Source organism: Salmo salar, chromosome ssa16 (assembly GCF_905237065.1).
Source record: "Salmo salar chromosome ssa16, Ssal_v3.1, whole genome shotgun sequence".
Classification (NCBI taxonomy): Eukaryota; Metazoa; Chordata; class Actinopteri; order Salmoniformes; family Salmonidae; genus Salmo; species Salmo salar.
The window spans coordinates 3139610-3162063 of NC_059457.1; the positions used below are offsets into that span (position 1 = coordinate 3139610).

Sequence of the window (22454 nt, forward strand, 5' to 3'; positions counted from 1 at the left end):
GAGTTTATTAAATGTTCAAGATGAACAATCTCAATCCTGCTGCAAATTGGTCCTCCTTTTCCGACGATGATTTCGCTATATCGTCTGACGACGACGATAGTCGTGACATCGTTGCATGCGGTCTTAGTGCCAGCATCGGTTTGTGGTGGTAAATATACAGCTACAAAACATATAGATGAAAACTCTTGGTAAATAGTACGGTCTGCAGCTTATCATGAGGTATTCTAATTCAGGCGAGCAAAAACCTGAGACTTCCTTAACATTAGATATCGCACACCAGCTGTTGTTAGGCTGTGCTCACCAGGGATTTTGAGGTTGAGGCCACAGGCGCTGCCGACAGAAGCGATGGCGGGGGCAGTTCTCTTCCTGGTGATGCTCTCCTTCATCCTTCCTTCTCCTGTCACCTTCACAGTGAAAGGACTTCCTGTAGGGGCAGATTATCAGCCAATCAGAGGTAAGAGAGTACCAGCAACAGCCAATTAGTGACGTCAGGGAGAAGTGTATTAGCCAATGACAGGTCCGAAACCGGAATTGGTGCAGAAAAAAATCACAGGTAACAGTGACTGACAATGTTGTTCGATAATGAAACGCAGTCTCATTATCAGTTAATTTACGGATTTTACACATTTTTGATAACATTTACAAAACTGAAGTAAGACAAAGAAACACTAACCTGGGATGTGCTTGTCAGAGAACTTGATGTTGATGATGTGGTTGCCTGGCTCTGTGGGGCAGTAACTGACTCTGCACGTCCCATCCTCCACAACCTCACAGTTAATATCCACTTTACTCGGACCCTCGATCGACAACCCCAGACCACTATAACCTGAGAAAAAGAGATAAAGATGTAAGGCAATGGAGAGAGCATTGTATCTGTCTATGCACTTTAGCAGATATGGGTTAGATTAGCTTAAAGAAAAGATACACCCATTTTGAATGTTGATGCAAAACTCGTCATACTGCCTGTATTTCTGCCTGCTTGAATGGCGAATAGCTCAGACACACGTGAACACTTGAAATGACTCTGGGAATCGATAGAATATCGCTCAGAGATGCACAAAAACTGTACAACATTCAAAATGGGTGAATCTTTCCTTTTATATGTCTAACATGCCTTACCTGCATTCCTAGTGTCCACAAAGAACTCAGTCATTTCGAAGGTGTGTGCCTCCACCAGTCCTTTACCAAAGGCCTTGACCCTACTGGCCTCGCCAATCTCTGACTGGCCAACCTGGATCTTGAAAGGGCTGTTGGTCACGTGCTTACCGTTCTTCTTCACGCTCACCTCGTGCTCTCCCACCTCCTTAGGGGTGAAGGAGATACCTGCAGATGGAGAGATGGAGGAGAGGAGTGTGTAAGTAGATATTTCAACAGAATATTTAAACAGGGATTAGTTAATGGATTCACAAATTCTGACATTGCTGTCATCGTTTTATGCTTCAAGAAAGTTGAACTCAGTGCTCTCTGTCTGTCTGTCTGTCTGTCTGTCTGTCTGTCTGTCTGTCTGTCTGTCTGTCTGTCTGTCTGTCTGTCTGTCGTGAGTCCCAAGACTGATGGTTCACATGGAGAGAAAGGTTACTTTGCTTCAGAGTAAGGAAACCAAACATTTATTCTACCCACCAGCACTAGCGGTTCTGGGGGGTGGGCAGGGGGGGCCAGTGCCCCTGTGACCAACATTTTGGACCCCCTTGTGGCCCCCCTAAATGTGGAGTATGAAATAATTTTTACATAACTCATTTTTGCTATCGTTCTTTTTTTACATCCGTTATTAGACAGTGGCAACGATGATGATTATGAATATGGTCTTTTGCCTGCTAATGCCTGCAATGCAGTGAAGAAAACGATATGACAACAATAACGTCTAATGTAACTGGCCCCTCTAACAGTACAACTGGCCCCAGCTTGGCCCCCCCAGTTGAAATGGTCTAGAACCGCCACTGCCCACCAGAGCCATGTTATTGAAAGTCACAGGCTCAAGCCAGACTAGTGGGTAGTGTCTCACCTATGTGTCTGCTGGGCAGTCTCTTGAGCAAACATGGCTCTTTGTTGCCTGATGGAGCTCTGATACTAGCCGTCAGCAGACTCAGGTCAGACTCTGTGATCTTCAGTGATAAGTCTGCTGCTGTCCCCACGTTGAGCTGGGACATCCTGATAGAGTCATCACCTTGATAGAGAGAAATGGAAAATAGATTGACAAACCATTTACTAACTACATAATAACATGTATAAACCATTTACAAACCATTTACTAACCATTAACTAACAGTTACTAACATGTACAAACAATTACTAACATTCACTCACAATGACTGACCATTTACTTACACTTACAAATCATTTGCTAACCCTTTACTAACCATCCCAAATACCATTTTACGTAGAGCCCTACAACACATATGATTGATCAATATACCAGTGATTTCACGGCAAAAGTATGAGTGGCATTGTGACTGTATGTGGGTGCACCCCTGAGTGTTCTGGTCCAGACCCACTCACCAGTGATTTTAGCAGTGAAGGGGCTGCCGGGTATGTGTTTGTTGTCAAACTTGACAATGATCTTGTAGTCTCCTGGTGAGGTGGGCAGGTAGGATACAGTACAGGTTCCATCCTTATTGTCTTTACAGGTGATCTCTGCCTTAGAAGGACCCTCCACCGCCAGGGACAGACCACCTGTAGGGGGGGGGGATTGGGGGAGAGAGAGGGGAGAGAGAGAGAGATGGGGTTTTACTCAACTGTCTACATAGGCTTAGATGAATAAATGTTTTCCCATGTTTGTGGATGGGGGGGAATACAAGTCAATAAAACTGTATTTCAAAAGTATTGGTTTAATTAAGAAAAATAGTCAGAAGAAGTACCTTCTCCAGCGTTCTGGGTGACCACGGTAAAAGTGACAGGTTTGTTGATGGTGCCGTGACAGAGACCAGGGCCGTATGCTGTCACCAGACCACTGTTCATAGCATCCACATAGAACTGGAGGGGGCTTGCTGTGAGGGGGAGAGAGATAATGGAGGGAATGGACCATCAGAAAAAAGTTTGTTCAATGTTCATCAATGTTTATTTAAAATTCATTTACATAAATCTGCCTGTTTAAACACCTGAGCTGTCATGTGGGCTCCCTCTCTGGCCTCTAGGTCACCAGGCTGCTCGTTATGGTGCACACCTGTCACCATCGTTACGCGCACCTGCGCATCATCAGACTCACCTGGACTCCATCACTTCCCTGATTACCTTCCCTATATATATATCACTCCCTTTGGTACCTTCCCCAGGCGTTATTGTTTCTGTTCTGTGTCAGTTCTGTGCGTTGTTCGTGTTTCTTATTTTTGTATTATGTTGTTTATTTATTAAAACACTCACTCCCTGAACTTGCTTCCTGACTCTCAGCGCACATTGTTACAAAATAACGGCTTACCTAAGGGAAGCATCAGGGAGTGTTCTTTTGTTTTTTTTGTTTCGGTGGGAATGACGTCAGGTCCGGGAGCCGCTACAGGCTCTCATGCCTTAGACATATCGCCAGGCTACCCTGCCTCTGTCCGTTTGTCTGGCTTTCATGCTTTTGCCGGATAGCCAGGCTCCCCTGCTTCTACCGGCTCGTCAGGCTCTCATGCCTCAGCCGGATTGCCAGGCTCCCCTGCCTCAGTGGGTCTATCAGGTTCCAGCGCCCCTGCCGGTGACAGGTTCCCGCGCATCAGCAGGGGTGACCGGTCGGCTCTTGATCCCTGGGAACGTCCCTTTGGTTGGCGTCCTACGGCTGGAGCCACGCGTCGGGGAGGGGGTACTGTCACATGTGCTCCCTCTCTGGCCTCTAGGTCACCAGGCTGTTCATTCTCCAGGCGTTATTTATTAAGACACTCACTCCCTGAACTTGCTTCCCGGCTCTCAGCGCACATCGTTACATGAGCTGGATTTTTTGTTGTTGAAATATAAACATAAGAACCTTAATTGAGCATAACTACTTATAGTGAGTCTGGGTTTAGTTTGAAGACAGGCTAACACAAGGTGTTTTCTCCTCTGGTTTTGACAGACAGAAGCGTACTGTACCTGGGATGTGATTTCCTTCATACTTGATGTCCATCTCGTGCAGACCCTTCTCAGTAGGGTTGAATTTAACTGTGATGGTCCTATCCTTGTTGTTTGTGATGTAGGGGCGGGGCGTCTTACCGGAAGGCATACGCACCTCACCTGGAAATTCCAGGAAAGGAAAGTGAGTGTGTCATTGTGTCAGACACAGTGAGAGTATCTACAGGTACCTGTGTACTGTTTTATGTGTTAATGAGTATCTGTTAGGATTACAACATTCTGTAAAGTTTCCCAAATTTCCAAGGTTTTCCCAAAATCCTGATAGGAGAGTTCCTGGAATCAGGAAGGAATCTTTGCATCCTTGCATAAGCAGAGAGGGAATCCTTTAACTGGGGTTTTGGGGGAAAACCTGGGAAATTTGGGAAAGTTTCCGGAAATGTCCCTGTACCTGTGATCGGTCCCTGCTGTACAGTGAATGGGATGACCAGGTTGAGAGGGCGGAACTGATCCATGCTGTCACTAGGGACAATGGGCTCCTTTGTTGCCTAAAAGGGCATATCATACATGTACGAGTAACTATAGCAAGCTATGTCTATACAAAGTAAAAATGTAACTTTAATGCAGCCTTTTTGAGTCAGTTAAAATGTTGTTAAACCCTTATAATAAGATATTATAAAGATTCATACATGATAACAAGTTATAAAGCATTAAGTAAACTATTACCCAATGTTAGTATTGTCCAACAGAATGCTCCACACCACTCTCTCAACAGACCCCCCTCCCCCCAATTTGTGTCTCTGATTCTGGAAAAATGTATTTCTATGCCTGTGATATTTGGTTGCTTAAGCTTAACATTGTTGTCATCTATCGCCCACCAGGTGCCCTTAGGGAGTTCCTCAATGAGCTTGACACCTTGATAAGCTAATTTCCTGACGATGGCTCACCGCTCTTCGTACTTGGTGACTTCAACCTTCTGACATCTGCCTTCGATTCATTTCTTTCCAATTCTCTCTTTCCCCTCATTGCCTCTTTTGACCTCAATCTTTCCCAGACCTCTCCCACTCACAAGGCAGGCAATACGCTTGACCTCATTTTTACTAAAGGCTGTTTGCCTACTAATCTCACTGCAACCCCGCTCCAGCTCTCTGATCATGACTTTGTTTCCTTTTCTGTCTTCCTCTCCTCCAAACCTAGCCACTCAGGCCCTAGCCAGATGGTCCTGCGCCATCGCAATCTTCGCTCTCTCTCTCTCCCACTACTCTCTCCTCTTTTTATCCTATTATGTCTCCCTTGTGCTAAATTCTTCTCCCTCCTGTCTCCTGATTCTGCTCTTCAACCCTACTCTCCTCCCTTTTTCTCATCCTATGACTCGTACTGTCCCCTTTCTTACCAGCCGGCTTGGCCTTCCCCTCCTGCTCCGTGGTTGAGTGACTCATTGCAAGCTTACAAAACAGCATGTGGGCAGCTGAACAAAATTGGAGGAAAACTAAAATTCCGGAGGATCTATCATCCTTCCACTCCCTCCTATCTACCTTCTCTTCCTCTGTATCCACTGTTAAAGCCACTTTCTTCTCTAAATTTCAAGCTTCTGCCTCTAACCCTAGGAAACTCTTTTCCACCTTCTCAGCCCTCCTTAATTCTCCACCTCCTGCCCCTCCCTCCTCCATTTCTGCAGACTTTGCCAACCACTTTGAAAAGAAGGTTGACAACATCCGCTCCTCATTCACTCAGCCTATTGAGTCCACTGGTCGTACTCACACAGAACTACCTTACTTCTTGACCTCTTTTCCCCCTCTCTCTCTCCAGATTAAATCCTGCAACTAGTGTGGTCCGAACGCCCGACAACCTACCCGCTCGACCCCACCCCCCCTCCCTTTTCCAGACCATCCCTGGAGACCTTCTCCCATTCCTCACTTCCCTCATCAACTCATCCCTGACCACTGACTGTGTCCCTTCTGACTTCAAAATGGCCTGAGTCGCTCCCCTCCTCAAAACCAACACTCGACTCCTTTGACGTCAAAACTACAGACCGGTATCCCTTCGTTCTCTACTTTCCAAAATACTTGAACATGCTGTCTCTAACCAACTCTCTCGTTATCTCTCAGAACAACCTTCTTGACTCAGTCAGGCTTTAAGATGGGTCACTCAACCGAAACTGCTCTTCTCTATGTCATGGAGGCTCTCTGCACTGCCAAAGCTAAATCTCTATCCTCTGTTCTCATCCTCCTAGATCTATCCACTGCCTTCGACACATTGAAACATCAAATCGACCCTCTCAGGGCTGGGCGTCTCTGCACACTCTTGGGTTGCATCCTACCTGGCAGGCTGATCCTACCAGGTGATGTGGAGAGGATCTGTATCTGCGCCACGTACTTTCACGACTGGTGTCCCCCAGGGCTCGGTTCTAGGCCCTCTCCTCTTCTCTCTATACACCAAGTCACTCAGCTCCGTCATATCCTCACAGTCTCTCCTATCATTGCTCTCCGGATGACACTCAACTACTTTTCTTCTTCCCCCCTTCTGACACTCAGGTGGCGACACGCATCTCTGCGTGCCTGGCAGATATATCAGCTTGGATGTCAGCCCACCACCTCACACTCAACCTCGACAAGACGAAGCTGCTCTTCTTTCCAGGGAAGGCTTGCCCACTCAAAGACCTCTCCATCACGGTTGACAACTCCACAGTGTCCCCCTCCCAGAGTGCAAATCCTTTGCCGTGACCCAGGACAGCACCCGTTCATTCTCTGTCAACATAAAAGCAGTTACTCGCTCCTGCAGATTAATGCTCTACAACATCCGTAGAGTACAACCCTTCCTCACACATGAAGTGGTGCAGGTCCTAGTCCAGGCACTTGTCATCTCCCGTCTGGACTACTGCAACTCGATGTTGTCTGGGCTCCCGCTTGTGCCATCAAACCCCTGCAACTAATCCAGAACACTGCAGCCAACCTGGTGTTCAACTTTCCCAAGTTCTCCCATGTCACCCCACTCCTCCGCACACTCCACTGGCTTCCAGTCGAAGCTCGAATCCACTACAAGACCATGGTACTTACCTACTGAGCAGCAAGAGGAACTGCCCCTCCCTACCCTAATATCTACATAGGCGTACAGAAGCCTATTATCACTCCTGTGTTCCAATGGCACGTTGTGTTAGCTAATCCAAGTTTATCATTTTAAAAGGCTAATTGATCATTAGAAAACTGTTGTCCTGATTAAAGAAGCAGTAAAACTGGCCTTCTTAGACTAGTTGAGTGTCTGGAGCACAGCATTTGTGAGTTCAATAACAGGCTCAAAATGGCCAGAAACAAAGACGTTTCTTCTGAAACTTGTCAGTCTATTCTCGTTTGCTGATAATGGGCCTCTGTACGCCTATGTAGATATTCCATAAAAAATCTGCCGTTTCCAGCTACAATAGTCAATTACAACATTAATAATGTCTACACTGTATATCTGATCAATTTGATGTTATTTTAATGGACCAAAAATGTGCTTTTCTTTTAAAATGTAAGTGACCCCAAACTTTTGAATAGTAGTGTGTGTATATATATTAATTAACACACAAATCTATATTACTAATATGTACTCAACCGTAACATGGAAGGGGCTCTTGGGTATGTGCTGTCCTCCGAAGCGGATGGTGATTACATATTTTCCGGGTTCTGGAGCGGTGTAGTAGATGTCGAAGGTTCCATCACGGTTCTCCTGCACATCCATGTCTAGCTCCACCCCCTCTGGGGTCGTGACCGAGCAGGTCACCTTGCCCTTCCCATCAGCCTTTGCGTCCACAGAGACGATGGCCTCCTCGTGCACCTGCATCTTAGTCAGACCTGATGCCAGGGCATGTCCTCCGATGGACACTGGGAATAAGGAGAGAGAAAATTGTCAGACTACTGAAAAGAGACGATAAAATAGAAGAGAAGGGAAAATGAGAGGTGTACCAGTGAGCAGACACTTGCTGGCATCTCCAGTGGGCAGGGCTAAGATGTGGTAGGGAGAGTAGGGGATCTCATCGCCTCCATACTTGATCATGATGGTGTAAGGGCCGGTGGAGTCTGGTACGTAGGACACGGTGTAGGTCCCATCTCTGTTATCATATATGGTAGCCTTCTTTGGCTTGCCATCTGGGTCCTACAGGGGAAGAGGATGTTAATGTGTGTGGGGTGTGTGTCTGGCGGGAGGAGGGGGGGGGGTTACCCACCAGTATTTGTACAGTGAGCAGTCCCTCTCCTGCGTCGCGGGCATCAATGGTGAACTCCACTGGCAGGCTGGCGGGCACACCTGACTTGTCCAGACCTGGACCGCTTGCACAAACCTTACTGGCATCATGACCAGGCTGAGATCTCACCTTGAATGGACTATGAATGGAGAGAGAAAGAGAGAGAGAGAGAGAGAGAGAGCAAAAAAAAAAGATCTATATATATTTCATGACCGTATTGAAAATGTATGAAATACCTACAGAAAAGTAAATAAGGATATTACAGTAAGGGTTTCTAGTTTTGTCCAGTCTGTCTCACCTGCGAGGATCCTCCCGGTCTCCATATTTAACTGACACAGTGTAAGGGCCATCATGAACTGGAGTGTAATTGACTGTATGTGTACCATCACTGTTGTTTTTTACAGCAACAGGCTCTGAACCTATGGGGAAAAGAGGACAGATTAGCTACATTCAAATAAGTCACTATATGTAAACATTCATGTGTTTATGGGTGTTCTTTATGCTTGAGCGTGTGCATGTGTGAGTAAAGTAAAGTATGTAGAGTTCCTCTTACCTGATGGTCCTGTGAGACTGACCTCCAGTTTTGCCTGTCCTGCCTGTGTAGAGTCCACAGTAAAGGTCTGAGGTAGGTGGGCTTTGACTCCGTCACCCAAACCTGGGCCTGAACATTTCACCTTACTGGGATCCACCACATCCCTCACTGGCACGCTGAACGGACTGCCTGCAGGAGACACATGGAGAGACACTGTATGGTCAGCTTTTTTATTAGGATGATAGGGAAGAAGGCAATCAGAGGCAGCCAGTAGAAGAGAGAGATATTGAGAAGTATTGGATATTGTGTTTTTATGGTGTTTCTATCGTGAGAGCTGGGGTAAGATTTTCACTATTTATTATGCATAGCAAATAAACTTGAAACTTGTATTATGGTGATGATTCTGCTGCTTCTTCTCCATGCAGTGTGTAAGTGTTTGTATGTGCGTTTATGTGGGGACTATTAATTATTGGACTATCAATTGTTCCTCCCTGTATTATACTTACGCTAAATTGTTTATTCTATTCTACCGAGCCATTCACTTTATGTTTGGAGTCTTATCTGTTATTACATTTTATTGTTGTTGCATTGTCGAGAAGGAAGCTGCAAGTAAGCATTTCGTTGGACGGTGTAAACCAAGGATGGGCAACTGGCGGCCCGTGACCCACTCTTTTGTAGGTCCGCGGATCAATTTTCAAAAACTACACAATTTTTATATATATATATATATATATATATATATATATATATATATATAGTGCCTTCAGAAAGTATTCAGACTCCTTGACTTTTTCTACATTTTGTTAGGTTTCAGCCTTAATCCAAAATGTATTAAATAAAAAAAATGCTCAGCAATCTACGCACAATACCCCATAATGATTAAGAGAAAACTGGTTTTTAGAAATGTTTGCAAATTTGTCAAAAAATAAATAGAAAATAGGGAAATAGCTTATTTACATAAGTATTAAGATGCTTTGCTATGAGACTCGAAACTGAGCTCAGGTGCACCCTGTTTCCATTCATCATGTTTCTACAACTTGATTGGAGTCCACCTGTGGTAAATTCAATTGATTGGACATGATTTGGAAAGGCACACATTGGTCTATATAAAGGTCCCACAGTTGACAATGCATGTCAGAGCAAAAACCAAGCCATGAGGTCAAAGGAATTGTCTGTAGAGCTCAGAGATAGGATTGTGCCGAGGCACAGATCTGAGGAAGGGTACCAAAACATTTCTGCGGCAAGGTTGATGAGGGAAGAAAAAAAATGGAATCAATTGTACAATAGCCTGGCTGGCTAAATGACTGCGGAGAGAAAAAAAAACTGTATGTGGGGGTATGGATGTGGGTACACAGACCCGCGAGCCACTTCGGCCCCTCATGATGAGTTCAGATGTTTTGTGGTCCCCACCCCCATCAGCTGCCCATCCTTGATGTATACCATATGTATCCTGGACATACGACTAATAAAACTAGAATTTGTATGTATATGAGGCATTACCTGGAATGGGGTGTCCTCCGAAGTTGATATTGACGTCGTACTCTCCAGGTTTGAAGGTAACGTACTCTACGCTGCAGCTGCCATCTTTGTTATCTTTACAGGTAATTTTTGCCTCTGACGCTCCCTCTATGGTCAGGCCCAGGCCTCCAGTACCAGCACCCCTAGAGAACACAGACAATGATCAACTTTAATGGTAATTTCACATCAATTACATTGCTTTCATAGGAAAGGCTTTCTCACTATTAGAAGAATTGAAAGACATTGGATTTGTGAATGATTTTCCTGTGATCATGTGTTCTTATGTGCTTAACCAGCTATAATGTTTCGAAACATTGTCATCAATAAACCACATGGGAGCATAGATTGCAGTGTGCAGTCTCTTTTTAGCATTTACTGAACGTATTATTTGAAATCCATCACCTGTTCAGAAACATTGGCTGTGTGTATGCAATCTTTTCCTTTGCTGTGATTGTACCTGGTCTCGACGGTGAAGCAGTTGGGTTTGTTGATGAGTCCTCCCTCCAGCCCTGGCCCGTAGGCCCTGACCCGGGTGGCGTCACACCCCTCCACCACTGACACCCTGAAGGGACTCTTAGGGATGGCCACCTCGTCATACAGTACCTCAATCACATGCATACCTGGAACAGACAGACCAACCAGATGGTTTCAATATCTCACAGTGCTGTGTTTGTTTGTTTGTTTGTGTGTGTGTGTGTGTGTGTGTGTGTGTTCTCAGATTACAGGTGATTTTATGGCAGATATACTGTACATGATCTTGTATGATGACCAAGCTGGTTTTACTGTGCAGGGCAATTAAGTTATATCTATCTAAGACGATTTTCAGTGCATTTATGATATTTTATCACGAGTGAACCTTTCTTCCTAAGATTCGTTCAGATAATGAATGAGACTTGTGGTAACTATGGAGATGTGAGACGAATCATTAATACACAAAAATAACACATCTTCCCCACGTTGTTATACCGTAATAACATTAACTTGACAGAACTCTATTAATACCTCCAGCTAGCCATTACTCCTGTATCTGAGAGAAGAGGCTCAGAGCAGGACAGAGCAGTGCATATATACCTGAGCTTCTTTTCTGTTCCAGCACTAACACTATTTATAAAGCCCTCTCCCCTCTCTGCCTTTCTTCTCTAAACCCCTCAGATCACCTCCTCTGCCTCATTCTGTATGTATACCCTCTCTATCTACTCTATCTATCTAGTCCTAAATGAACCCTCCACTCAAACACCTGCATTTTTGTCCAGCCACCCGCCACCCCCTCTTTTACGCTACTGCTACTCTCTGTTCATCATATATGCATAGTCACTTTAACCATATCTACATGTACATACTACCTCAATCAGCCTGACTAACCGGTGCCTGTATGTAGCCTCGCTACTGTATATAGCCTCGCTGCGATTCTTTTCACTGTCTTTTTACTGTTGCTTTTATTTCCTAGTGTTCACCAAATACCTTTGCACTGTATACAGCGCACGTGACAAATAAACTTTGATTTGATAATATCTCGCTATCACTCTTTTCAAGGATTCCTTGTTGAACAAAACTGAATAAAAGAACAAGTAACGTGAAGGACTTGCCCTGTGTACATCTACATTGTCCCTTTATGGTCCTTGGAGTCGGATAGTGTCACAGAAGTTGTCATGGAGAGAAGAGGACCATGGCGCAGCGGGATTGTGGACACTCATGTTTATTAAATAAAACATATAAAACATCCACTTGAAAACAACAATAAACAGTACTTACAACAGCAACAGTCTTGCAGGCACATACAATGCAGTGCAAGGACAACCACCCACAACCCCAAAGAAAAACACACACACCTATATAGGACTTCCAATCAAAGGCAACTCAACACACCTGCCTTCAATTGGAAGTCCCAATCACCAACACAACATTTAACAAACACAAACCACCTGCCACATCCTGACCAAGACTAACACAATTACGCCCTCTGCTGGTCAGGACGTGACAGTACCCCCCCTCAAGGTGCAAACCCCGGGATGCACCTAAAAAAAAAAAAAACACAAGAAAATCCCCAATACCCCAACAAAACCAACAAACAATAACCCCTAAACAATAAGGGAAGGGAGGGTGGCTGCCGTCACCGACGGCACTGTGCTACACCCTCCCTCTCCAACCCACCTATCCTGGAGGTGGCTCAGGTGCAGGACGTGGACCTTGCTCCAACTTCGGCGTCGCCCACTTCGGTGGCGCTGCTAGCTGCGCCGGGCAGACGGACCACTCGGACTGGGCCGGAGGACAGGAGGGCCACTCGGGCTGGGCCGGAGGGCAGGAGGGCCACTCGGGCTGGGCCGGAGGGCAGGAGGGCCACTCGGGCTGGGCCGGAGGGCAGGAGGGCCACTCGGGCTGGGCCGGAGGGCAGGAGGGCCACCCGGGCTGGGCCGGAGGACAGGAGGGCCACCCGGGCTGGGCCGGAGGACAGGAGGGCCACCCGGGCTGGGCCGGAGGACAGGAGGGCCACCCGGGCTGGGCCGGAGGACAGGAGGGCCACCCGGGCTGGGCCGGAGGACAGGAGGGCCACCCGGGCTGGGCCGGAGGACAGGAGGGCCACCCGGGCTGGGACGGAGGACAGGAGGACCACCCGGGCTGGGCCGGAGGACAGGAGGACCACTCGGGCTGATCCTGACTGACGGGCCACTCTGACAGCTCCGAACAGTCGGGCCACTCTGGCAGTTCCGGGCAGTCGGGCCACTCTGGCAGTTCCGGGCAGTCGGGCCACTCTGGCAGTTCCGGGCAGTCGGGCCACTCTGGCAGTTCCGGGCAGTCGGGCCACTCTGGCAGTTCCGGGCAATCGGGCCACTCTGGCAGTTCCGGGCAATCGGGCCACTCTGGCAGTTCCGGGCAATCGGGCCACTCTGGCATCTCCGGGCAGACGGGCCACTCGTGCATCTCCGGGCAGACGGGCCACTCGGGCATCACCGGGCAGACGGGCCACTCGGGCATCTCCGGGCAGACGGGCCACTCGGGCATCTCCGGGCAGACGGGCCACTCGGGCATCTCCGGGCAGACGGGCCACTCGGGCATCTCCGGGCAGACGGGCCACTCGGGCATCTCCGGGAAGACTGGCGGCTCTGGCGGCTCCTGACTAGCCGGGCGGCTCTGGCGACTTACGACTGGCGGGCGGCTCTGGCGACTTACGACTGGCGGGCGGCTCTGGCGACTTACGACTGGCGGGCGGCTCTGGCGACTTACGACTGGCGGGCGGCTCTGGCGACTTACGACTGGCGGGCGGCTCTGGCGACTTACGACTGGCGGGCGGCTCTGGCGACTTACGACTGGCGGGCGGCTCTGGCGACTTACGACTGGCGGGCGGCTCTGGCGACTTACGACTGGCGGGCAGCTCTGGCGACTTACGACTGGCGGGCAGCTCTGGCGACTTACGACTGGCGGGCAGCTTTGGCGACTTACGACTGGCGGGCAGCTCTGGTGACTCTTGACTGGCGAGGCTGGGCTGACGCACTAGACTCCTGATGCGTGGGGCTGGTACTGGACGTGCCAGCCTGGAGACACGCACCTCAATGTTAGTGTGTTTAGTGGGAAACACCGGACCGTAGAGGCGCACTGGCGGTCTTGAGCGCAGGGTTGGCATCACCCCTTCAGGCTCGATGCTCACACTCCCCTGGCACATGCGGGGCGCTGGTACTGCGCTTACCGGCCTGAAAATGCCAGGCCTCACCACAGCACCTACCCCAAAGCACGGGACCTGTCCAGTGTGTTTTCTTCCAAAAAGGGTACGGGGGAGCTGGCCTGGGTCTCCCATCTCGCCCCGCCAAACAGCCCTTGTGCCCCCCCCAAAAAACTATTGGGGCTGCCTCTCGGGCTCTACCTGCCTCCCAGGTTGTCGCAGTGCACCCGCAATTGCTCCCATGTCCAGTCAATCCTCTCCTCCAGTATTTCCAGCGACCAGGAATCCATCACCTCCCGAGCGCACTGCTTCCAACTTTCCTCCTGTGGCTTCCTCCTCTTCCGCTGCTTGGTCCTTTGGTGGTGGGTGGTTCTGTCACAGAAGTTGTCATGGAGAGAAGAGGACCAAGGCGCAGCGGGATTGTGGACACTCATGTTTATTAAATAAAACACGTAAAGCATCCACTTGAAAACAACAATAAACAGTACTTACAACAGCAACAGTCTTGCAGGTACATACAATGCAGTGCAAGGACAACCACCCACAACCCCAAAGAAAAACACACACACCTATATAAGACTTCCAATCAAAGGCAACTCAACACACCTGCCTTCAATTGGAAGTCCCAATCACCAACACAACATTTAACAAACACAAACCACCTGCCACATCCTGACCAAGACTAACACAATTACGCCCTCTGCTGGTCAGGACGTGACAGATAGCTATTAAACATATCCTACGAAGCAACCTAACTTTAGCTATCAGAAAGCTATCAGAAAAGTTTTCATCTTCTACATGTTCTTACCGTCCTCATAGGCGGTGTATTCCACTCTGAAGGTTCCGTCTCCCTTGTTTGTGATGTAGGTGTCCGTGCTGGTGCCTGAAGGGCTGATGATGCATGCTTTCAAGTGGTCACCAAAGGTCTTGGTCATTTTGCGGGCATCCACAATGAAGTGAGTGGTAACCTCCTTGATGACTCCTATAGACAAAGATGATCGCAAGGAAGGATCGCAAGCTACTGTAATTGTTAGCATGTAATTGTTAGCTACAGTAGTGTTAGGTAGAGTAACCTTTTCCAGTATACTTTAGCTATAGTAGCTTTTTGCCGGTATGCTATAGTAGCCTTAGCTATATGGCTTTTATCAGTAAGCTATGCTTTGTTTTGCTCGTAAACTACTGTGTATAGTAGCTAGCTAGCCTTAGATTGAGGCATTTACCAAATTATAGTTAAATAGCTTAAGTAGCCTTTAGCTATAGGAGCCTTTGCCTACTTTACCTAGGCAAGGGTAATATGCCCTAACCACTCCACAACTACTCCTCCTTACCTCTGGGCTGCACTCCTGGTCCATAGACCTGCACTCCGCTGGTATCAACAGCCGGCTCCACTTGGATGAGCGCAGGGAAGTTGGGAACCACATGACCCCCGTACTTAATGGTGATGGTGTGTGTGCCGTGGAAAGGTGGGATGTAGGTGACAGAGAAGGTTCCCTCGTCTGTCTTCTGGATGTGGACCTCGGCCTGAGCCCCGGACTCAGAGACAATCTCGATGGTGAGCTTAGCCTCTCCGGCACTGGTGCAGTCCACTGTAAAGTAGGCTGGTTCCCCTGCTTTGGCTTTATCTAGGCCTGGACCACTGGCTGTTACCTGTAGGTTTAGGGATAGGTTTATTTGATATTTTTACAGATGCAGAAACATATATACAATCTCAAATTTGACATCATACATTCCTAAAAAACATGGAAAATATATAAACGATATAATCAGCCTGAATACACAACCGATAGGCATGTCAAAAAATCAATAACTAGGCATATCGAAGGCATAAAGTATATTAAATAAAGTATCATCTCATCTCACCTTGCTGGGTTCCAGGCATGGCTTAACAGCTGCCTTGAAAGGAGACCCAGGGATATGCTGCTCTCCAAACAGGATATTGATGGCATACTCTCCAGCCTCAGTTGGCAGGTAGGACACTGAGCAGGTACCGTGTCCGTTGTCCTGGCACTCGATCTTAGCCTTGCACGGCCCCTCCACAGTCAGGCCCAGCCCGCCGGGGCCCGCTCCATTGGTGTCAATGGCAAAGGGGGCTGGTTTACCCACAATGCCTCCCTTCAGGCCTGGGCCGTATGCACGCACCTGAAGGATAAAGTTAATAGATGTTAGAGAGACTCATAATGTCATGAAGAAGCAAGAAGAAGTTGATGCCAGTAGTGTTAACATTAGGACAAAAAAACATTCATGATGGTTCACTAAGCTTCAGTATAGATTACATTTCGGAGTATCAGTCAGCGGACAGTTACTGTCTTTTCATGAGCCTCACATTAAAATAGATCCCACTGAAGCTCATAGGGTCAAATGTTGTAGTCACTTTTACCTTTGATGGGTCAGCAGGCATCACTCCCTCCACAGCGAAGGGGGATCCAGGGACAGGGTTGCAATCATAGCTGACGTCCACCTTGTAAGGCCCCTCCTCTGGGGGGATGTACTTCACCGAGTGGGCTCCATTGGCTGTGTCCGAATCCAACTTGTAAGGGATTGGTCGGCCAGAGGGTGAGGTCATCTTGACGGCCACCTCGCCCTGTCCTCCGGCTCCCTGGGTGTTGATGTAGAACTCTTGATCCTTGCCAACTTCTACCTCTGTAAAATAACAAGAACAAACATGTTTAAATCATATATTCATCAGTTTTAACAGCTACTCATTCAAACTATTGACAACACCTTTGCAAATAAGAATTAGCTGCGGTATATAGCTATAATCTAGGGCAATGTCAGATGTACATGGTCCCAAGAAGAAGAAAATGAATAAGATAACAAGATCCAGTTTTCAAATCAATTACATTTTGGGCTTTACGTTGCAAAGTTACTGTGTACAATGTTGAGAACTTACTGGTGTCCAGTCCTGTAACCTTGACCTTTCCCAGATCTACAGGAGGAGCCACAGTAATATTGAAGGGGCTCTTGGGAATGGGGTCCCCTCCATGGGTGACGGAGATGGTCATCTGACCCTGTTGAACAGCGGTGTACTTAACGGTGTAGGAGTAGTCATGGTTGTCTATGATCTCAAAGTCCCTGACAGCCTCTCCCTTCAGTTCTGCTGCTGTGAACTGGACCTTTAGCTTGGCCTTGCCTGCTCCCTTTGTGAAGATGGTGAAGTGGGTCGGAGTGCCCGCCTCCACGCCTGTCTTGTTGAGTCCTGTGCCCTCAGCCCTCACATTGCCAGCATCATGGGAAGGATTCACCTTCACTCTAAATGGACTAATGGGGATTTCCTGTAACACAAACATGGAATGGTTTTGCTGCTGTACGATTTTTTATAAAAACTCGAACACAAATCGAGATCCCAACTACGACAACTTTTGTTCCATTCGGGTCATCCTTAGAATGAATAGTTAGAATTATTATAGTTCTAATGCTAAGCCACATAGTAACAGTAGGCAGGGCAAACCCATTTTGGTGATTTCTGGTATATCATCAAAATAAACAAACCATAGCACGTTTTTGGACTCATTCAGGAGTTTTTACCTGATCAGGTACAATAACACTGGAAATAAATGTTGAATGTTCAATTTATATTCCTAAAACTTAAATTGAAAATGATGCTGTCGCTGCTTCCTGTTGAGAAGACATTTTGTTAAGAATCCCAATGTTAAAACACAGATTTAACATGTTCAAATCAATAACCAATACGCAGAAACAGTTTGTGATATACTGTATTGGAAACCTAAATATAAAATGTAGTATCTACACATGAAGTAAATGTGCAACAATAGTAATCATATTACTTGTGTTTTTGTAAAAAAGCACCTTATAAACTGCACATGCACCAAAACCCCTATCGATTAGGGAGAAAATCAGGTTGTACGCGTTGCTGAAACTAACACAACTAAAAAAACAAATGGAAACTGGAGTTATTATTTACATCACTGGTTAGAGAACAACCTGCAGATGACAGTCAGCTACATTTTGGAGTGATGCATTTTGATTTGGGGGTCGCCAAAACGGAAAGAGAAACACAACACTTATTTGTCAATCACTCATGTCGATATCATGTTGAGTTCAATGGCGCTAGAGGGGGGAGATGAGGTTGCACGTCCTGTTAAAACGAATAAAGCTCAAAAACCACACGGAATTCAAAATAATGTGTACATTACTGGTTAGAGGACGATTTGTGAAAGAGAGCTAGCTACATTTTGAAGTGTTGCATTTGTATTCAGGTGGCTCGCCAACCCGGTAAGTGTAACACAACACTGTTTTTGTTAATCACTTCCATTGATATTACGCCAAAATCTATAGAACAGGGGACAAATGTTTGGGGGGTTGCACTGTTTAAACTAACACTATTCAAAGGGCACACGGAAACTTAGAATAACCTATACATGGTTGTTTAGATGAGAACTTGTTTAGAAGGCTTATATCTATATTTTAGAATGTCGGATGTTGATTTTGGGAGGCTGCCATCACAGAAAAGGGAACAGACCACTTTTTCTGTTAGTTAACTTCAACATATCACGACGTGGCATAGGATATCAATAGTGACAAAGGTTGGTTGCTATTTAACTGCTAGTTTGACTGTCAAAACCATGTATTGGTGTGTGGCAAGCAACTTTTATAGAGAGACCACCCATTCATTTTCTGTGCCATTTCCTGGCCACTCCGAGTTCTAAGTCCTGCGCATCCCAGCACGTGTGACAAACTCAACGGTACAAAATCAAAGATATTGATCTGTTTTAAGCAATCAATCTCATGTTATCATGATGACTAAACTTTTATTCTAACATCACCAGTCTGAGGTAAAAAGGATGTTGAATTCCACTTAATTTTATGGTGAAAATGCAAGATTGTGTAAGGTAGTAAAACAACTGTCCACATTAGGGAAATTAGTGCAAAATATACAATAATTGAATATGGCAAAATAATTCAACATGTCAATTTAAGATGATAGTATATGTTGCCCACTCACAAACTATTGCAACAATGACATCTATTTCTCGCTCATTTAACCATTTAGAGAGTTAAAAAATGCTCTCAAACACAATTTAACTGGGCGCTCTAGATTAGAGCCTCCATAGTGTCTCCACGTTTGATGTCCCTTGTAACAGTAACTCTCTACTGAAGGACCCTGGGTAGTGTAGTTTTAGTCTCACCTGTTCAGCAAACAACACCATGATGGTGTATTTCCCTGCACCGGGGGGGGTGTACTTGACAGTGAAGGTGTCATTGTCGTTCTTGATAATGTCAAAGTCGATGTCAGCCTCGGCTGGACCCACCACTCCTGGAGCACACTTGATCACAATACTGATGTCTCCTGTGGGAGATCAATAGATATGTATATCTACATATGAAGAAATCTCATAATACTCTGCCTATCAGTATCAAAAACTTTCTGATCTTTTACAGTTGCAGGCACTAAAGTTAGGTTGGTATTGGCAGAACAAGTGCAAGACGATGCTCGTCCATATGGCGGCGCACAATTGGCCCAGCGTCGTCCGGGTTACGGTTTGGCCGGGGTAAGCCGTCATTGTAAATAAGAATTTGACTTGCCTAGTTAAATAAAGGTTAAATAAAAAATAAAGAAACTGCCTTCTCTATGGAAGAAATGGTTTTAAAAGGGTTCTAACAAGGTGAAAATGTTATACCTGGAACCCTACAGGGTTCTTCTACAGGAAGAAGCCGAAGAACACTTTGAGTAGTATTTCCTATTAACACACATACCTTGTCCAGCCTCTGTGCAGTCCACAGTGAAGAAGTTGGGCTCGTTGGCCTTGAGTCCTGTCTTCTCCACTCCTGGACCATACACCTTGACCTTGTCTGGGTGGCAGCCCTCTCCAACAATCACCTATACACACAGAAACACACAATGTTATTCAGACAGAGGCAACACTTGACACACAACACTATTGTTGCTACCTAAAGTACTCATATCCATTTCTAGTGGAGTATCATTTTCCCTAAATAAGAGTAGGCTGGCTGGGCTTATGTAAACTTGTCTGAGACCTGAAGACTTGTATTGGCTCCCCGTCCTTGACCTAATGCCTAGGCTTTAGCTCAGTGGGCTAACACGGTTTAGTGACACACAGGAGATCCTGGGTTCAAATCCCAGTGGGTCAGTCCTACTCACCCTGGAGGGGCTGTTGGGTATGTTGACATCTCCCCAGGTGATGATGATGGTGTGTTTGATGGGCTTGATGGGGACGTACACACACAAGAAGGTCCCGTCTCCCTTATCAGTGATCTTAATGTCGATGGTGACGCCCTCTGTATCCTTGGCATAGATCTTCAGATGGCCGTTGCCAGCCTCGCGGGCATCGATGGTGAACTCTGCTGGTTTGTTTACGATGACCCCTATGGGCTCCAGGCCTGGACCGAAAGCTTTCACCTGCAACAGAGAGGTAAACATTAATGTGAGTTGCATAGAGGTACAATTAAATGCGTGTATGTTTGTTTGTACATCAGTGTGTTTTTGTGTGTCATAAAAACTACTCCTGTAAGGGTGGAGCTAGGCTGGTGTGGTGGGAGGAGCTAACCTTCTCAGGGAAGCAGTCATTGGTTGCAGAGAGGATGTGGGCCATGAAGGGGCTGTCCTTGATGTCTTCGTCATCACATATGACATGGACAGCGTAGTCATCTGGCTCAGTGGGCCAATAGTGGACATCGCAGGAGCCGTCACCCTTATCATCACACTCAATCTTAGCCTGGGATGGACCCTCGATAGAGAAGCCTGGAGAGAGAACGTTTGACTTTAGTCTCCCAATCACTCAAGAGGCATATAGGTAATTTTCCTCTGCACACCTGTTAGAATACCAACTGAACTTGTGACTATAAAGAAGAAGTAATGTGCCTTTTCTTAGAAAATGTAAAGATAAGTTCCACTAAAGAAGTTTGATTTTGTTACTGTCATCTAATCCATTACTCTACTTGTTCAACTATTTTACTCATAATGCCCCATGTCCCTCATGCCTTGGCTTACCCAGAGTTCCCACTTCCGTGCCGATGGCCTCCACCATGAAGTCAGCCGACTTGCCTACCTGGCCGGTCACCAGACCAGGACCCCAGGCTCTCACCTTCTGAGGGCCTGCCACCTCACTCACCTCCACATCGAAGGGGCTGAAAGAGACACACAGAAATAGGTAAAGAAAAGGAAAGGAGGGTACGTTGCAGTAGACTATGTAGGTGCTGGACATTGGGAAGTGTAGTAAACACATTATGCTAACTTTATAAAAACTTTATATGCTATTATTAATGAGTATTTAATCATTAACAAACACTAATAGAACATTAAAAAAGCATTATAATTAATAAGCATTTCTACACATTTATAAGCATTTAAAACAGCTTATTGAAAGTCCTTACCTGTGTGGGATGGGCTGTCCTCCCCAGGCGATGTTGACGCTGTATTTACCAGTCTGGTTAGGAAGATATTCACATTCATAGACACCATCACCAATATCCTTTACTTTCACTGGCTCCTCATCTCCACATGGTCCAGTCACTGAGACCTTGAGCTCTCCGTTGCCAGCTCCCTTGGTGAAGACCTTGAAGTCTGCCACCTCCTTGACCCTCACCCCTTTTGGCTGAAGGCCTCGGCCTGTGGCACAACACGTGTTGGCATTGATGGCTGGAGAGAAGGAAAGGGGTGGTTAAGGAGAGTGGTACACAGACTGACAGATTGACAGACTAACCTAGCAGTGTAGGACCAAATGGAGCTGGCAGGAGCATTCACATACGATACAATGTCGTATGCAAACATGATGCAGGCAAGATGCTATAATGAATTTCATTATTAAGGTCAATGAACATAATCAGTCAATCAATTCCATAGGATGCTAGCTTTGAACTTTGATACAATGCAGTATAGGAATAGCACAATGCTGAATGCAGTACACTCACATTGTATAATACACATACATTAAGAAGGAAAGAAATTCCACAAAGTAACTTTTAAGGCGGCACACCTTTTAATTGAAATGCATTCCAGGTGACTACTTCATGAAGCTGGTTGAGAGAATGCCAAGAGTGTGCAAAGCTGTCAGCAAGGCAAAGGGTGGCTACTTTGAAGAATCTCAAATATAAAACACTTTTTGGGTTACTATATGATTCCATATGTGTTATTTCATAGTTTTGATGTCTCCACTATTATTCTACAATGTAGAAAATAGTACAAATAAAGAAAAACCCTTGAATGAGTAGGTGTGTCCAAACTTGACAAGTACTGTATATCAATACAACCATGTATTGTTTGCATCATGAAGAAACTAATGGAGCTTCCAGGCAACAACTGACTTAACAACATTTCAGTCTAATAGAAACATTGATTGCAGGCTTGGTTACTCTTAAAAATTTGAAACAATAAAACCTATGAATACTAACCCAAATCAAGGAAACACAACAAGCCAAAACATTTAAAAATGAAACATTTCATAATGCAATCTGGGAAGCACTGACTCACTTAGACTAAAATCACTTTCCTGGAAAGTTTCCTACTAGTCAAGAACATTCACTTTGCTACATAA

General features: G+C 46.2%; 1 protein-coding gene across 3 annotated transcripts in view; it reads right to left on the reverse strand.

The window, feature by feature from the left end:
• LOC106573040 (filamin-C) overlaps positions 1-22454 on the reverse strand; it is a 65744-nt gene that overhangs the window by 23369 nt on the left and 19921 nt on the right. For 2 of the 3 annotated variants that reach the window (XM_014147663.2, XM_014147664.2), the window contains exons 8-34: positions 21295-21559; positions 20912-21048; positions 20469-20662; positions 20063-20320; positions 19657-19780; positions 19089-19249; positions 16832-17213; positions 16319-16581; positions 15802-16080; positions 15270-15588; positions 14750-14923; positions 10744-10906; positions 10269-10429; positions 8790-8957; positions 8535-8655; positions 8219-8375; positions 7959-8148; positions 7609-7877; positions 6624-6764; positions 4469-4565; positions 4042-4182; positions 2856-2984; positions 2497-2670; positions 2003-2164; positions 1120-1323; positions 674-826; positions 302-424 (exon numbers count right to left, since the gene is read on the reverse strand). In XM_014147663.2, the coding sequence (XP_014003138.2) occupies positions 302-424; positions 674-826; positions 1120-1323; positions 2003-2164; positions 2497-2670; positions 2856-2984; positions 4042-4182; positions 4469-4565; positions 6624-6764; positions 7609-7877; positions 7959-8148; positions 8219-8375; positions 8535-8655; positions 8790-8957; positions 10269-10429; positions 10744-10906; positions 14750-14923; positions 15270-15588; positions 15802-16080; positions 16319-16581; positions 16832-17213; positions 19089-19249; positions 19657-19780; positions 20063-20320; positions 20469-20662; positions 20912-21048; positions 21295-21559 (5109 nt within the window). The remainder of the gene's footprint in view (positions 1-301; positions 425-673; positions 827-1119; positions 1324-2002; positions 2165-2496; positions 2671-2855; positions 2985-4041; positions 4183-4468; positions 4566-6623; positions 6765-7608; positions 7878-7958; positions 8149-8218; positions 8376-8534; positions 8656-8789; positions 8958-10268; positions 10430-10743; positions 10907-14749; positions 14924-15269; positions 15589-15801; positions 16081-16318; positions 16582-16831; positions 17214-19088; positions 19250-19656; positions 19781-20062; positions 20321-20468; positions 20663-20911; positions 21049-21294; positions 21560-22454) is intronic. The other variant, XM_014147665.2, reaches the window with a different exon arrangement.